Source organism: Balearica regulorum, chromosome 2 (assembly GCF_011004875.1).
Source record: "Balearica regulorum gibbericeps isolate bBalReg1 chromosome 2, bBalReg1.pri, whole genome shotgun sequence".
In the NCBI taxonomy this organism is placed as follows: Eukaryota; Metazoa; Chordata; class Aves; order Gruiformes; family Gruidae; genus Balearica; species Balearica regulorum.
The window spans coordinates 149414740-149431970 of NC_046185.1; the positions used below are offsets into that span (position 1 = coordinate 149414740).

At 40.3% G+C, this 17231-nt stretch overlaps 1 protein-coding gene across 1 annotated transcript in view; it reads left to right on the forward strand.

The window, feature by feature from the left end:
* GPR158 (G protein-coupled receptor 158) overlaps nucleotides 1-17231 on the forward strand; it is a 204352-nt gene that overhangs the window by 135077 nt on the left and 52044 nt on the right. The window contains exon 6 of the mRNA XM_075746378.1: nucleotides 15337-15446. Within this exon, the coding sequence (XP_075602493.1) occupies nucleotides 15337-15446 (110 nt within the window). The remainder of the gene's footprint in view (nucleotides 1-15336; nucleotides 15447-17231) is intronic.

Below are 17231 nucleotides of genomic sequence, written 5' to 3' on the forward strand. Positions count from 1 at the left end.
ACCTAAATGCAGGTCTTGAAGTGTTTGTTTTGGCCAGTCTCAGATACGGGATCTCACCACTTGGGTGTTTCATCTCATTGCTATCTGTCTTTCGATCTATCTCACCAGTCTGACTTCTCTTTTTAAAAATTGCTGTGTTTCTCCCTGGCTCCCTGGAGTTCCGTTATTTTGGTTTCTGTTTACCATCTCATTCCTAGTTGTGGTGACAGCTGTTCATTTTGCTCTTAAATATTTTGTCCTTCTGCTCTTATGCTGTTTTTATTGTACAGTTGTTTATCCATCACCCCAAGCAGTTTGGTAGGGAGGATGGAGAAGGAAGTTCATATAAATAAATGATTGCTGTTAAATGCAGAGGACTGCCTAGCAACAAAATGCAGTAGAATGTGTCTCTCCTGGTAGAGAGTGGGCCTTTTCGTTGATGAATTGGTGAAATGTTTGGAGGACTCCCTCTGTGCTCAGAAAGGGGTGGAACATTTGAAGAAAGCCTCCTTCTGCTGTTTTGTTGATCTGTTAATGAACGCATTTTGTGGACCGTGCAAGTCAGATGTGTCAGGAATGCAAATGAGAGCTCTTGTCATGGAAGAATGGTATTTCTAATGCTTTAGTTTTACAGCTGCAGCAACAGGAGGGAACCAGCAGGTACTGGTTATAGCTATTTTGGTCAGTGTCTCTGAAAGGAGACCAAAGACGGTTGAATAGTTACGCCATTAGCAGGGAACGTGTTTCCTAACATAGCTTCAATTTCTATCATGACGGGTCTTTTAAGGACTCAACTTACCATAGGGTTAGGCATTGCAACCCCAGATGGCAGCACCTAATTTTGGACACTTGAGGTCAAGTGAAGTATCTTTACATTAGAGGGCTGTGTGCTCACAGTCAGAGACAAAGAGGCCAGCATGCCTGCTTTGCTAGCTGAGGGAGTTGGACGTGCTGAAGAGAGAGGGATTTGTCATTTATCATGTGCCTAGTTTTTGTGTGTGGAAAATGCCTTCCTTCACAAAGGGCTGCAGATTTGAACCCTCTCTTCGGGAGCACTGTGCAAGCCTTACTTTCTTACCAAGTATAGGTGGTAAAAACCCCAACTTATAGCTAGCTTTTTTATCCAGTATCCCACTTGTTAATGTTTTCATTCTGGATGTGACACTCAGGTTCAGTTCCCCCCTCTAGCCAGAAGATACAAACTTGTACCACCTTGAAGAACGTTGTAGCACTTTGGCTCTAAGATGCTGTAGCATCACAAGTGTTCAGCATCTTGTGCTGCTGTTGCATTTCATGTTGCTTCGTTAAGCAGTAGTAAATAGGTATAAACACAAATAATCTAACTCTACAGTGTAGGAAGGCAGGTATTTTACCATTTGGTTAGGTTACCTATTGGTTAGAAGGGGGAGACCTGGCTTCTAGTACCTGCTCCAATGAATGCTTAAGTTATTTTTAGGTATGAGCAGTGAGTAGCATATGGACGTCAATTGTCATCACTGGAAAAACATAGCCTGAAGTTGGTTGTTTTCCAGGTTAAAGCATTAACTGTCAAGAGCTTTCCTCAGAAACCTGCTAATTGTTGTGCTGAGGACAGGTGTGTTGTTTTCTTTAATTTTCACTAGATTTTCAAAATAATAAAAAATTGGCTCCTCTGGGTTTCTTTGCCTTATCCACAATTTATTTCTCTAGTTATTTTACATGTTTGAAATAAAAGGCAATTTTAATCACAAAACCCCAAACCCTAAGTTACAGAGAAAGCGTAGTTCAGCAAAACAAACTGCAAGTCCTAAAGCTGTTCTGGGCATTTGAGTTCAAATCTTAGGACCTGAAAAGACGTCATATCATGTGAGAGAGAAGATTGAATTTTTAATGACAACTGAAAAAGATGTTAAAGATCAAAGATATGCCCATCCAATACAACCTTACATCTCAAATGTTTTTGTGGTTTATCTGTTTCTTTTTGAAAAAGAAATTGCCCATGTCAGACAATTAAGAATTCATCAATATGTTTATTTGTGCATTTGCCAATGCAGTTTTATGGAAAACCAGAATGTATGCAAAGGTTAGCAAATGTGATATTTGGAAGATGAGATGTGCCTGTTATCCCTTAGGGATTTTACTGTTGCTGATTTTTTCAGGTGATGAGCAGCAATACATTGAAGTGTCCGGAAACTTTGTTTTCCAGAGGAGGAGAGTTTATTACCCTTAGTTTCCCCCAGCCAATGATTTTACATGGTGCAACTCCCCTTTCACCTGACTCCTCTCTTTCCTGCACCACTGTACTTCAAACTTCTCTTCAACTGCTCAGTGACGTCCACAGACTCTTTAAAGTTTTTCAAGGCCACACTTAATTTCCTGAACATCTGCTCCAAGATCCATCCCTCCTACCTTCCGCTTTCATGCAGCGTTTCCAAGGGGAGATTTCTGTTCTGATTTGTTCTTCTGTTTAGTTGGTTGCCTCCTACACAAGTTGAAGCTTTTGAAGACTGCTCTTTCAGAGTTGAGTATGTTGCTCTTGTACTGTTAAAGAAATATTCCTCCGGAGGTCTGTAAAGAATTCTTCTCAGGCTTCTCTGAGTTCATCCAGCTGTGTTGCTGATATATTGCTAGAGATCTCTTCTTGACAGTTTGTATTCAATATGGCTAGTCTGAGATCATTGCTTTTCATTTTAAGACTTTTGCATTTTTCTTCTCTAATGGAACTGACATCTGTCCGTTCAGACCATAGCCCTCAACAAGCTAATGTCTATGTTACTTTCATTGCCATTTTACTCCTGTGGTTCTGCATTCACTGATAGTTACCTTAAAATCCACGAAACAAACCTTGTGTTCTAGGCCTGTTTCTTTCCAAATCAGTTGAATTGTCCTAAAGTTCTTTGTTTCCTTTGAGACTCCCAGTTTAAAATAGTAGTAAATATTAAATTAGGCTAAATAGTTCTGAAGCCTTTTCCAGCTTGTTCTTCTCTATATTACTTCTGAGTTGAAGGATGGGCTTTACATGGGCTGGCAGGTTACTAGCTGCATGTGAACTCATTTGAGAAGGAGTGCTGAGACTGCTGAGAGCTGTGAGCAAACTTTGGAGTGGCTGTTACGATGCAGGGGTTTTTTATTAATTTTAACCCTGAACATCACATTTTACCCCTAGGTTCCCTTTATAATAGCCTGTGGAGAAAAGTAGGCACCTCTGAAGGACAGCACTCATAACCCACTTGAGGTGCCTGTAGAAGCCCTCTGCCTATGATGCTCCCCATTGAATACAGAGGGAGCTTAGGCTGACTGCATTGGACTTAGGCATTTCACTTGTCTTCCCTAGCTCAGCTCTGTAGAAGCTGCACTCCAGATTTCTATTCCCTATAGAAATATAGGGATTAGAGTATCAAATCACCCTAGTGGAATGTGGTGAAGGAGAGCGAATATAGAGAATATGACTTTCTCACATACCATGTGAAGGAGTGTTTTGTGGCTCATGGAGGTGCCCCGTGAACCCTTTCTGTGAAGAAAAAGTTGCTAATGAAAATCTGGAGGAAAAGAATTGTCTTAGGAACATGTAAGAAGAAAGGTCTCCTCCTTCACTGAGATCAGTCCCTTGCTCTTCCAGGCACCCAGGGTAGTAATCCCACTCATACATTTATCACATTCACTTCGCCTTTGTTAGGCCATTATTGAACTACTGCGGATATGTCTGTGTTCCCAGAGAAGAGGACCCATGGTGCATGTGCCTACGCTCTGCACAGAGGAGGGCTGGTTCTGCAGGCTGCTCTGCTCCAGTGCTGCAGGGAGGATTTAAAAATCACCTAGAGATCATCAGTGACTGAGAGAAAATCTCCAAAAAGTCTGATAATTTTGAATATAGACATTTATTTTCCTAAATTTGTTTTAATTTCTCAGTCATAATAATTTATCAATATCTGCTCAACACTACATAAGTATTTTTCTTGCCTGGATTTATATAAAGCATTTTTTTTTCCTTTTGACTTTTTTTTTTTTCCTTTTGACTAGAACAGAAGAGCACGAGCACTCTGGCCCTCTTAGCCAAGCAAACTGTCCGCAAGTTTTTTGGAAGGCAACAATGTTCATATCTGTGTGGTATGAGAACTAAAAAAATATCCGTAGGAGTAGAAATAGTGTTTTTTTCCTATTGCTATAGTATCTACTATGGAGTGAATTTTGAGTTTGCAGCTGGACTGGTTTCTTTTCTACATTGTTAATTACCCAGAAGTAATTAATTATGTTAATGACATTATTTGTTTAATATGGTTAGTGCAGATTTAAGACCAGTGGGATCATAGATGATGTCATCAGAGTATATCACTCATTTTCACAATTCACTCAATTACCTCTCTACTGAAGCCAATAACTTCAGTTTACCTAAAGCATATTTCCCAGACGGGCATCCATTCCTGATTTGGAACATTAAGGGGTGGAGTGTTCCCACCACTTCCTCTGGAGGTTTGTCACACCGTGGCCTTTGGCTTGTCCCCACTGCTGTTGTTGCTACAGGTACAGAAGCTGAAAATGAAAAGTTGATAGTTCCAGCAGTGATGTCTGCAGCAAACTAATCAGCGCTGGCTGGATTGAAATGTCTGGCTGGTATTTTGTGGAGAGAGGCTTTCTAAATTACTGGTTGTCAGAATAAATACTGACAAAAACTTTACTGCAGAGCATAACAGCCAGTTCTGTCCTACTTTTTACTGTGGTTTAACAGGATATTTGAAAGACCTGGTCTGTCCCTATGATCTTTTCCAAGTAACCATCTTAAAAGTTGGTGTCAATAAAATTCCTACCTTGGCTTGTGAACCTGCCCAACATGTAGTTCAGAGAGAGCATGCACCCAGCAAGGAGGTATTCCTGAAGAAACGAAACTATCGGGTAGTTTTTTTCTTACAAATTTGGTATGAAATACTTCACTGGCTTTGTTAGATTAAAACCAGGAAATAAGGTATTTTTGTCACTCTAAATAGCTGCATGTTTTCTTTTTCCCAGGTGGAAGTCACTGTTTGAAAATACATCAGAACTCTTCTCTGCACTGTATATTTGTAGGGATTTCAGCCATATTGTAATGAAAGGCAAAAGTCTGTGTGTGTCTGTTTTACGACCTTGTCTTGCATTAAGTATACTTGGCAAGTTGCTCTGAATAATTTAGTCTATTATGTCTTGATTTAGCTGCAGCTCTTGCAAGATTTATTTTAATATAGACTACTTTACCATTATGTTTTTAAAAGGTTCCTTTTTCTTAAAACCACAGACATGGTGTTAAAATTAACTGTTAGATTTTCCTTGTTTTTAATAAAATATTGTATTTCGTAGCACACTTCTTTATGAATAAAAATGAAACTAGCATATTCTTAACCCTGTTGTTAAAATGTGTCAAATATTTGGCAAATGACTGGGCTGGGTAGATGTCTATCTTTTTCATTAGAGATGATTCAGCTCCTATAAATGTTTCTCTTTCTGCTTCTTGGGGGACCACATCTTTGTTAAGAAAAGGTGATAGTAGTGCATCCAGTAAGAAAATTTTGGGGTCTTTTTTTTTTTTCACATATGAAGTAGGTAAACTAGGACATTCAGTTGACTGTTGTCATCTACCCAAGTGGTGTGTCACGCTGAAAAAAAATCTATATGAACAGATAAAAGAAATAGTTGGATTTTAAAAGTTAACTGGTGGAAGAAGCAAATATTTTAGAAGGTATTTTGATTTTACAACTTCCTTTGATTTTCCACTGCCATAATTTTGTACTGGTGTGAACAATTTTTGAAATGCGCCTATGCATATGTTCCTATTGCCTAGATAAAATGTTCTGATGAAATTACTTCTATTAATTTTGAATTATGTTTTTTGAATGTAATGCAAACCATGGAGATAGAAGCACTGAATGGTTAAGGAGCTCTGCTTCTCCTCTACACTTTACTTGCACTTCTTTTCTCATCCTTAGCATGCATGTGGCTGGAGCCCTGAATGTCCCACCTGCTCATCTTTGCTTTTAGTGTTGCTGCTGGTGAACATGTCTAATAATCTCCACTCAAAACCTAACAATTTGCTTGATCAGGAAACCCACATTTTCACATATATTTCAATATTTACCTGGAAAGTAATCCAATGCTTTTGTGTATAAGTTTAGGAAGAAGAAACATCAAATGAAAGAGTGCAGAGCGTCAATGTGATCTACAGTGCTCTTAACACTTGCAGCTCTTTTTGAAGTCAAGGAGCCAGATATTTCTTAAATATTTGTGTAGTTGCCTTCAGTGAAGTCAAAGGCTCCTAACTCCCCAGCTAGCTCCTAAGTATCTTTAAAATCTGACCAATGATGATACATTAATATTGTGCTTCAAGGCTGTGACTGCTGGCCTACATGAGTCACAAAAAACATTTTTCCACTGTGCGTAGTTAGCTACATGAATTCTGATGGGCTTTAGATTTCCAAACACAACAGTTGTTTCTGGTTTAAAAAATCTTGTTTAAACAGATTTTAAACCTTCTGTGGTAATTTCAATGGAAATTTCTGATGTCCAGCCAAGTCCACATCTGGCCAGCTTGAAGTCTCTGAACTGCTGAGATGAGCAAAGTGTCAAGTCCTCAGGGACCAACTTCTGAGGCTGTTCAGGCTGCTGTTCGGGTAACTATATTAAAGAATGCAAGGCTGTCAGAAGTGAGCCAACATATGTACAAGGGATACCTACATACCAAAGATGGAGAAATAACTGGCACATCAAAGCAGATGGATAAGAAGATCCATTGGGCCAACCAAGCCCGTTCCTGTTTGGATTCCCTGAAAAATATTTATGTGCTTCTTTTGCTTTATGGTGGTGGTGGAGCAGAAATACATTTGAATGAGAACAAGGAAAGAGTAGTATACAATTCAGACTTTATTTTCTCTTCTCTCTTAAGATGGGATGTGACTAGAGCTATCGTATAGAATTTTCTTTTTTCTCAGTCTTGGGTTTTTCAGTGTTAGGTATTTTATTCATTGTGCTACACTTTGTCCTGGTCTCAAGGGAACTTCTGTGCTTTAGACCTTCTCCCTGTCTTGTACTAGATGCTGCAGAAGCATCCGATAACTCCCAGTAGTCAGGAAGACACCTTTCCTGGGCGAACATTTGCCCCCAAGAAATTGCATTTGCCACCTCCAGCAGCTCAGTGCCTATAGCCCCTTAGGCTGGGAGACCTAATACTTCCTGAATGACCATGTTTTACTGGTTTAGGATCTCCATTCCTTGGGCCAGTGCCATTGAAATCTCTCTTTGAGAAATTTACAGTTAAAGATAAATAGTTTATTATATTACAGTGAAAAGCTAGGCATTAATTTCTATGTTTGGCAATAGAGACAGAGAACGTATGTGATGATAACCCATCTCTTGATTTAGCTTGGTTTCAAGGCAATTTCTGTTTCTCCCAAATTCCCCAGACGGTTCCCACAGCTGCCTGGGGTAGGGGTCTAGTCCTTTTGGTAATACTAGTTGTTACACTTTTCTTTCCCCAAACAGGATGCAGACTTATTGTGTTGTCTGTATCCCCTTCTCTTGTTGGCTGTGAATTCACCCTTGGGGCACCTTACAACCCTTAGCATTTATAACAGGTTCAACCAGGGTGTCAATTGATGTTTCTCATAAGCTAAGGAAGTATTTTCTGACAAAATTTTAGCCATTATCACGAAAAAAACCTGGAATGCCCTTCTCTACTGCATGGGGCTTTTTGGGCATAACACTTCATTTGTTGTGAACAAATCTGTTTACAGAGTGCAGACGTGTCTCTTTTTAAAGACATTGTGGATTATATGTTAACTTTTTATTACTTGACTTTAGAATACTAGTCATTAGGCCAACATAAATAGGAACAGTGAAGCTAGATCCTTAGTAACTCTAAGTCTAAGCTAGAATTTATGGCAAATAAATGCATTTTCAGGCCATGTGTTCAGGTCACTTAAAAATGAGTATTTCCAGAGCTGGTAGGATCTGTGATATATCATTTTTTCTCTTCAAATTGGAGGAAAGACATGACAGCATCTTGGAAGTCACATGGACATTTATTTTCCTCAGAGTAACCTATTCAGAGATGCCCTGTCAAGTGTTAGCTGGCATCTGCCTTATGAACAAGAAAAAAAAAAAAAAAAAAAAAGGGTGAAAGTAATTGAAGATATATCAATAAAAAGGCATTCTAAGTATGCAGTCTTGTGTCAAACCAGAATAATCTTGAAGGTTCTGTTTGCTTAATCACCAGATAAATCTCTCAGGAGGCTAAATGAGCTCCACTGTAAAAAATATGTTCCATAAAGAGCTTTAGAGATCTACTGTTACTGCCTGATGGGGATGAATCCAAAGTATAATAAAACTTAGTGATAGCAAAGCATTCTGATGAATCAAGTTCTAGAAGTCTGTCCTTGTATTTTTCACCAGTGCTGGTGGTTATGCCCTTATACTGCGTCATAGACTTCCAAAAGACTTTACAGGCAAGACATGTCTTTGCTGAAACACTGCCAGAGGTTTAATATATGTTTTAAGACAGGCAATGGAGAAAACCTCTCTACAGTTGAAAGTATAGTGGGAGGGAAAAGAGGATTTCAGTAGGCAGAATTTCAAGCTGGACTTTGTGTGGGCGGCTAGGAAAAACTTGTCTTCTTTTATGAAGAAACCCAAAAGATCTTAAATGGCCGCAAGTATTTTGACTTTGACATACATCTTATCTGAAATGCATTGCCCCCAGCAGCAGAGTGCCTCCAATGCTGTGTACTGGGGAGTTGATTCAGTTCCAATTCAGAGGCAAGAATAAAACCTATTGAGTAGTTGCTGTGGTTTCCTGCAGCAACTGTGTGCTTTATAGAGGCATTGAGCTAATGATCCAGCACAACTCCACTTTAAAATTGTGAGATTTGCAGGGATAACAGGGTTTGATGGTACTGTGTGTCCATAAGCCTATTAGAATAAAATGTTATGGCTTAAAAAGCACATGTGGTTTAAAAAATGGGATGGAGATAGAAGGAAGCTGAAAACAGGACATTAGCCTAAGTATATATTCAGCTGTTACCATACCTCTAAAATGTTTTGTGTAGTTGCACCGGAAATATTTGTTGGTAGTACAGGATTGGATAATGAGTTGTGCATTCACTAATATTTAAGCAGATGCTCTGAGATGTGAATCATGTTTCGAACAGTGGTATGTGGTGCCCGTAGTGTACACAGGCTCATGAATGCCTTCATTCATGCCCATCTGTTAAGATGGCAGTGTTCCCACATGCAAGTGGATTGGTCCCTTTTCTAGAAAGCAGAGTGCCAGACTGTTATGAGTTTGGATGGCACGCTTATCTAACATTGCAAACAGCATCTCTGTTGCGGGAAATCCCTTCTCAGTATTAGGACTGAAGCATTAATAGGTGACTTGATGTACTAGGTTACCCTGGAGGATATTTTATGTGTTGAAAGAAGCTACTGAAGTATGGCAGAAGAAAGAAGACCGCTCATCTCAAAGCACAGCAGGATACCGAGAGGAAGCATGTGATGGCTTTTTCCAGAGCAGAATTGCCTAGAGACAGCCCAAGAAAGCTATTGCAGTCAGGCAAGGGCAGATGGTGTTGGGCAGTGGAACAGATCGTATGGATCTCTTCACCATATCTCTTAGATGCTTGTTAATGGAATTAGCCCAAAAGGCATTATCTTAAATGGCTGCGTCATGTCCTGCATTGAACTGTGCAGAGTACTTACAGCAAATTCTGAAGTTAAATAAAAAAGTAGGTAGTTTTCCTGTAAAGCTTTTAAGAGAAATTTGGTTATTTGAAAATTAGACAAAAATTAATAGTTTTGCATCACTTTTATCTAAAGTAGGTGACTTTCACCTCAAATCCATAACCAGATGATGCTGATGCTCAAATTCTAAGCTCTGTATCTCATTTCCATGTATCTAACATGGATAACATCCACACCAATGGCACTAAGAACTAGATGATCTTTAAAGGTCCCTTTCAAACCAAACCATTCTATGATTTTGACACTGTCCAACACAACATCCTTGTCTCTAAATTGGAGAGACATGGGTTTGATGGATGGACCACTTGGTGGATAAGGAATTGTTTGGATGGTTGCACTCAAAGATTTGCGGTCAACGGCTCGATATCCAAGTGGAGACCACTGATGCGTGGTGTTCCTCAGGGGTTGATGTTGGGACCATCACTGGTTAACATCTTTGTGGGTGATGTGAACAGTGGGATGGAGTGCACCCTCAGCAAGCTCAACATGAGCTAGCAATGTGTGCTTGCAGCCCAAAAAATGAACCGTATCCTGGGCTGCATGAAAAGAAGCATGACCAACTGGTTGAGGGAGGTGATTGTTCCCCTCTACTCCACACTTGTGAGACCCCACCTGGAATACTGCGTCCAGCTCTGGGGGCCCCAGCACAACAAAGACATAGAGCTGTTGGAGGGAGTCCAGAGGAGGGCCACAAAGATGATCAGAGAGCTGGAGTACCTCTTCTATGAGGACAGACTGAGAGTGTTGGGGTTGTTCAGCCTGTCTTCAGAAGAGAAGGCTCCGGGGAGACCTTATAGCAGCCTTCAAGTACCTGAAGGGACCTTCAGCTGGAGAGGGACTGTTTACAAGGGCACATAGTGACAGGAAAAGGAGTAATGGCCTTAAGCTGAAGGACGGTAGGTTTAGATTAGGTATTAGGAAGAAATTCTTCACTTTGAGGGCGGTAGGCACTGCAACAGGTTGCTCAGAGAAGTTGTGGATGCCGCATCCCTGGAAGTGTTCAAGGCCAGGTTGGATGAGGCTTTGGGCAACCTGGTCTAGTGGAGGGTGTCCCTGCCCATGGCAGGGGGGTTGGAACTAGATGATCTTTAAGGTCCCTTCCAACCCAAACCATTCTATGATTCTATGATTCTACAACTGAGGGCAAAAATAAGAAGAGTTCAAAAGTGAAAACTTTGGGATTTTTGAATTAAGGTTCTGCTCAAAATTTCTCATGTTTAGGTTTAGGATTTGTACCACTGACAATTCCATGTATTTTTTTAAGTGTTTGTTCTTTGGCTTCTGATCTTTTGAGACATTATAGCTTTGCCCATTGATGATTGAAAAGGAAAATGAGTTTTTGATCTATTCATGTGATTTTTATGACTTAAGAATCAAAGTAAAAAGCAACTTGCCTTAAATACATTACAAAATTCTTAGAGCTGGTTACAGAGAGTTTGTCCTAGTCCTCCTAATCCTGATTATTAATTGACATATAGTGAAGCAACTTCCCTAAAATAAATCTGTAGTACCTTTCTAGCCAGTGGTGATATGTGTGTGACACCTTTAGGCCACGATTCTGTCCAAGTAGCTGAAGTCCTGAACTTCTTCAAGGTTCGCGCCTTTATCCGTGGGTTATCTATGGAAGTAGGGCTAATTTACTAGACCCCTACAACACAGGTGGAAATTACATGCCCGATTTAGGCAGACTGAATCCTGGTCAGTGCACCTTGGGGAACTGCACAATATTAATTAAAATATTTTCTCCTAGATCTGGTGCCCAAGGTGAAGGGCAAAATTAATTGTCTTATAATGTGCACAGTAAAGTTAATCTGAAAAACAAAAGAATATTTTATGTTCCATAGAAGTATTGCTTGCTATTAACATTATAGAGCTCTACTTTTTTTAAATTTTTTTTAAGAATTTTTCTAAATGCTGTATATCTTTTAAGAAGCAATGCCACTGAGGTTATAAAATTCATTATTTGCTCAGTTTTTGTAAGGACCATGTCTGTTATGCTTTGAGCATTAAATTGTTCATCGTTAGTTCTCTTTGCACTTTTACTGTCCTACCTGTCGTGATAACAAAAATTTGCCATAGTGGGCGAGGTGCCTGTATCGACTTTAACCTTTGTCTGTAGAGCGCGTGTGTGCCTGTTCATCATGTCAGCTGAATAACCAAGCTGGCTGAATGCTGTGTCAGCAAGCTAGGTCTCTCTTCCATGTCCGTAATTCTCCATCTCTAAACATACTTGACAGTTAGCTGGTGACCTTAGAAAGTCTTTTCATCTCCAACTCCACAAGTGGTAGCGTGACTACTGGGACAATGTTTTGGCAAGGGTAATAATAGCTTAAAACACATTGAGGTTAAAAGCAAACATCAAAATGCATTTGTCCAAATGACAAAGATGAGCCACAGTTTATGAAGTCTCACGCACAGCTGCAGTAACTGGTACATGAGCAGGCACTGTCTGACTTCCCTTCTTCTGCTTTCCAAATATTTTTTCCCCAGATCTTTGCTGTTTAAGGAACAGAAACTGATGTCTAGTATTTAAATGGATTTCAGGAGCTGGCAAAACAGAGGATATCACATTTCCTTATGTACAGTAAATAGTTTTTGTGACATCCATCAGCAAACCCTCTAAGCATTTTTAATGAGATTTATGTTGCTGTCATGGTCTAATGCATTATAAAAGCAAAAAGGGAAAATGAATTATTGACAGATTTTTGGTGGACAGAGTAGTCTTTTAGAACTGCAGAGGGATTCCCTTGTTCTCTTCAGAGCAGCCTGGGTATGTGGGTGAATCCTGTGTTCATCCTACACTCCCAGCTTGGAGCTGAGAAACCTATTGCTGCATATGAAACAAACCCAAGACTTCTCTGTGTTATGCTTCTTTTTTTGTTTGTTTTTTAGGTAGGGAGAGTGAGGGATGGAGTGCAGCAGCTGTACTTTTCACCAGAGATGATATATATTCTTTGCAAGACTCTGATTCCACTAAGATGAAAAATTTGAGTGTGGCTTTTGGTCTTCTGAGCTTCCAGGGCAGTGTTTCTGTAGCCCCTTGGCTCCAATCCATTAAAGATTATTCAATTTAAAAATTGTGTCCCTAAAATTCCCTGAGACTTAATGCTGACAAAAGCTTAGAGAGGGCAGTCAACTGAACAGCCCTGATGGGAAGGACATACTCTTAGAATAACCTTCTGGAAAGCCTAAGAAGCAAGCAAAACCTAGGTAGAGCAATTCTTGCTGTTCAAAGCCTTGGTCCATGCCAGATCACATGCAAGTTATGAAAGAATAGGTAGAAATGGATGTTGGCCCTTGGGAGGGCATTGCAACTATTTTCCGTCATACAAACATAGGAAGAGATTTTCAAAAGACCCAGAAGGGAATCAAACTTGGATCAAGTCTTTGACAGCCTCCACAATGTACTTGACTACTGGGAAGGAGTAGTTCACAAGTGTCTACACTCAAATGGGGAAATGTGAACAGTTTTTGCCAACAGAGCCTTGCCTCTGCAACCTTCACAACGAGCTGCCACATGCCGGCTCACACCATGCTGCATTGGAAGTGGTGTTTTCTTGGTTGATAGCTAGCCAAATGCCTCAGCTGCTCATACAAATGGTTCAATGCAAATCAATGAGATTTTCTAGACACAAGTGGTTAATATTTCAACAAGCAACTGCAGATAGAATCACTGTGTCAGATTTCATGGCAAAGAGAGCTGTTGCCCTTGTTCAGAAAATTCTCTGCCTGGAAAGTTTTCAGACCTTCCCATTTCAATCATCTGAAAAATTCTGCTTTCAGATCAACTTTGAAATATTAGGAGTGTCTGCATGCCAGTATTTTTTGGCACTGTTTTGCTAGTTTGGAAGAATCAAAGATGAAACAGGGTGTTTTCTACCCCCTGGCAAACCTCAGGAGGCAGGTTACTGCTACAGACTTTGCTCTGGTTCTGCAGCTGTCCTAATGTGTGTGACTGTATATTAGGACAAGAGGTCATTACTGTCATTCAGGTCTTTCTGAGAAACTTCTTGCTGGACTCTCTATTTACACAAGCATGTTCATGCATGCGTGGATGCATTTTGGTTTCCTAGCTGATTTTTCCACGGACAAGTGGGCCTTTTGCTCCACGCTGTTCCCTTCCCTACATGCAGAATTTGTCAGATTCCCAGAAGATGTCTGCCTTGAAACACATCAGTCCAATAATAGTGAAAAAAGCAGATTAATTTTTGCACCATGGTTTGATTCAACAAACCATATTTTTTAAAGAAATAACTTGATTCTGCTGTAAAAAAGGATACCAGCAAAGCACAGCAGCTTCTTCTCTCAGCCCACATGTCTGCCATTTTTGCCCCCACTCTCCTAAATATGTTTATGTCACCCAAAGGACGTAGTCCTGGGCTTTTGGCCAATATCCTGGGCTTGAATTCCCACATAGAAAAGCTTTTACTTAGGAAAATAAGATCATGTGGCAGCCGGTAGGCACAATACTACCTCTACTGCCAGAATGTACTGACTCTAAATGAAGCTGTGGCAGATGGCCTGAAATGTTTCAGTGTTTTCTTTCTCTAGACCAGGATTACCCAATTAATTTGTACTACGGTGCAGTGGGTTGTTTTACCAGGTTCTGGCCAGATGGGTGGGATGCACTGGATCTAGCTTTGCTGGACCAAGCAGGGTCTGCAAGTGGGGTACGGGCAATGTACAGTCGAATCTCTGGGACAGATGGCTCCTGGTGGGGCCGGGTGAGTGGGAAGGAATATGGGATCATCCCTCAGGACACCAGGGACAACATCTGTTGGAACGAGAAGAAATGGACTCCTGATTCAGATCATGACTAAGTCCACCATTTGAGCAGCCCTGTTTTTGATAAGGGTGGCATTTTACTTGATAATGATGCTTTTATACGTGCTATACCTGCAGAAGTAGCTTTACATTAGTGTTTATTGAGTGTTGTCCTCATGCATGGTACTTGATAGATAGAGCAAAACCTTTCTGTTGTGATTAGAGAAATCCATAAGTGAACAAAAGAGTTATTTTTGTTAAGAAAGTGATGATGCATAGTGAGGTTTGGTATAGCGCAGGAAAAATACATGGGGAAGAATAAGAAAGAGTCAAATATGACATGGAGATTTTTGGGTTTTGGACAGAGAGGCTACTGCAATCATTTTTAGTGTGGCAGAATAGTTGACAGAGAAAAATGAGCAGCTATCATTTTGCTAGGTTTATTAGAAGGAGTGACTTTGAAGTGTAACCTAGTAAATACAGTCCATCAAACCAGAATTAGGCCAGCTGCATATTACTGGAATAGCTCAAGGAAAATGTCCTTGTCTGTTCTGTCCTCTTCTCTGCGTACATGTTTTCACTCGGTTAAGAAAAGTCAGTGGAATTGCATTTAAAAGTGTTGTCACTTCACAGTCTGTCACAGGGCTTGTGCCAGCTCCCTGCAGAAGGAGTTGGTGCCTAGAACTGTGCCAACTGGTTGATCTGATCATCCCTTCACTTTACTAGAAAATCTAAATATACAGCAGTACGAGCTGAAATATGTCTGCTGTCCTGTTTTGCAACTATTTTGCATTTGAATGAAGAACTACTTTCGCATGAAAGCGGTACTGAAGCTCTCTCTATCTTTCTGTTCTATAGGTTGTCATTTTGTATTTTGAGCCAAGTGTATTTCGCTGTGTTCTCCTAAGATGGGTTCGTCTTCTGGGCTTTGCTACTGTTTATGGAACTGTGACGCTCAAGCTGCACAGGTATTTCACATATTATTAATTTCCATCTCTGTGGGAGTATGTGCAATCTGTGTGGGTACTTAGATGGAAGAGCTGCAAATATTACCATAAACAAGCACCGTTTCTGGTTTTTAAAACCACTGTGTATTCCTCCTCACTATTCCTGCTCAAATTATCTGCTACTAATCCCAGTAGAGATCTATGAATGCAAACAGGATTTGATGAAAAATTAAAAAAAAAACCCCAAACCAGCTGTAAAACTGTGCAAGAACCCCTTTTCACAGAAGACGAATATATTTTCCTTGAATATGGGAAAATACAGAAGTATTCTTAGAGTGTTCAAAAGTTTCCCTGTAAAGTGTTCATAGAGAGGTGCTTTCTAAGTATTTAGATACAGTGATGGTGGGTAAAGCAATACACTATGGCGTATATACTTGCTATGTTTTCTTATGGCTCTTAAGCGAAGGGCTGCTTCAGGCAATCACAGCAGACAGGCATCAGTGCCTGCCAGCAAAAATGTGTTGGAAATTCTGGGTACCATGGGGTTGTCAGTGCATTTCCAGGCGATTCAGAGTTTGAGATTCAGCGACCCAACTTCAAATCCCGCTTCTATAGTCCCCTTAAAAATTGAAGCCTTTTCTGGGTATGCTGGGTAAAATCCTAATGCTTTTTCCTCTTTAAACTTTAGTGGAAAAAAATTGCTCATACATTCTGTAAGTATTTTCATTGAAGCAAAGAGATATGTAATATGTGTATATTGGTACTCGGACATCTTGGATGAAGTAGGCTTGCTCATCTTTTTGTCTTGGTTTCATTACTGTGCTGGCATGTTAGATAGAGGAGGTTTGATATTATGCTTGTAAACTGAATGAGGACTGAGAATATCTTGTGTTTCCTGTTGCACTATTGGCTTGTCGCATTTTAGGTGGAAAACCCTGCTTTCCCATTGAAATAGAACCTCTTCTTGCAGCTGCCTTTTATTTGTGTCCCTGGTTACAAGTGTACACTTTGGCTGCTAAACTCCGACTGTATAATGCTATGTCTGGCTGCATCTTTGCATTGAAATTCATCCAGAGGATCCCACACCCTCATGGTATTTTCTGGGATGAACAATTTCTGATGCAAAAAGAATAACAACTAGAGCACTACAGAAGAGATAAAACAGAACTGGTGACTTTGCTTGGATGGTTTGTTACCTATAGCTCAGATATATAGAGAAACGGCCTAAGACTATGGAAGACTCACGTTGTCATTGCAGTTCTCTTACTCTAACAGGTTGTTTATATGGTTTTACATGATACAAGGAAGCAATATCCCAACAGGGCAGTTGATCTTCCATTTATATGAAGTGAAGACAGACTGCAAAATTGGGCAGAAAATCTTGCCCTTCTGCTTTGCTCATTCAGCTGTTTGGTGTTACTTGGCACCTGTGCTGACAGAGTCAGCAAACAGGACAAAGATTGAGTAAGAAATCAAGAATGAGCTACATCCTCATCCTTGATCAGCACAAAACAATGAAGGGCTAGCAGCAGACTGGACTCTTTCAACAGGACAGCAGCCAGAAGGTTGAGAGAAGTGATTATTCCCCTTTACTTGGCATGCCTTAGACCATGTCTGCTATGCTATGTCCAGTTTTGGACTCTCTCAAGACATCAGTGAACTTGAGGGAGTTCAATGAAAGGCCATCAAGAGGGTCAGGGCTTGGAGCACTTGCCCTGCAAGGTGAGGTTAATGGAACAGGGCTTGTTCAGCCTGCAGAAGAGATGGTTTTGGAGGAACCTAACAGCAGCTACCCGACGGTTACTG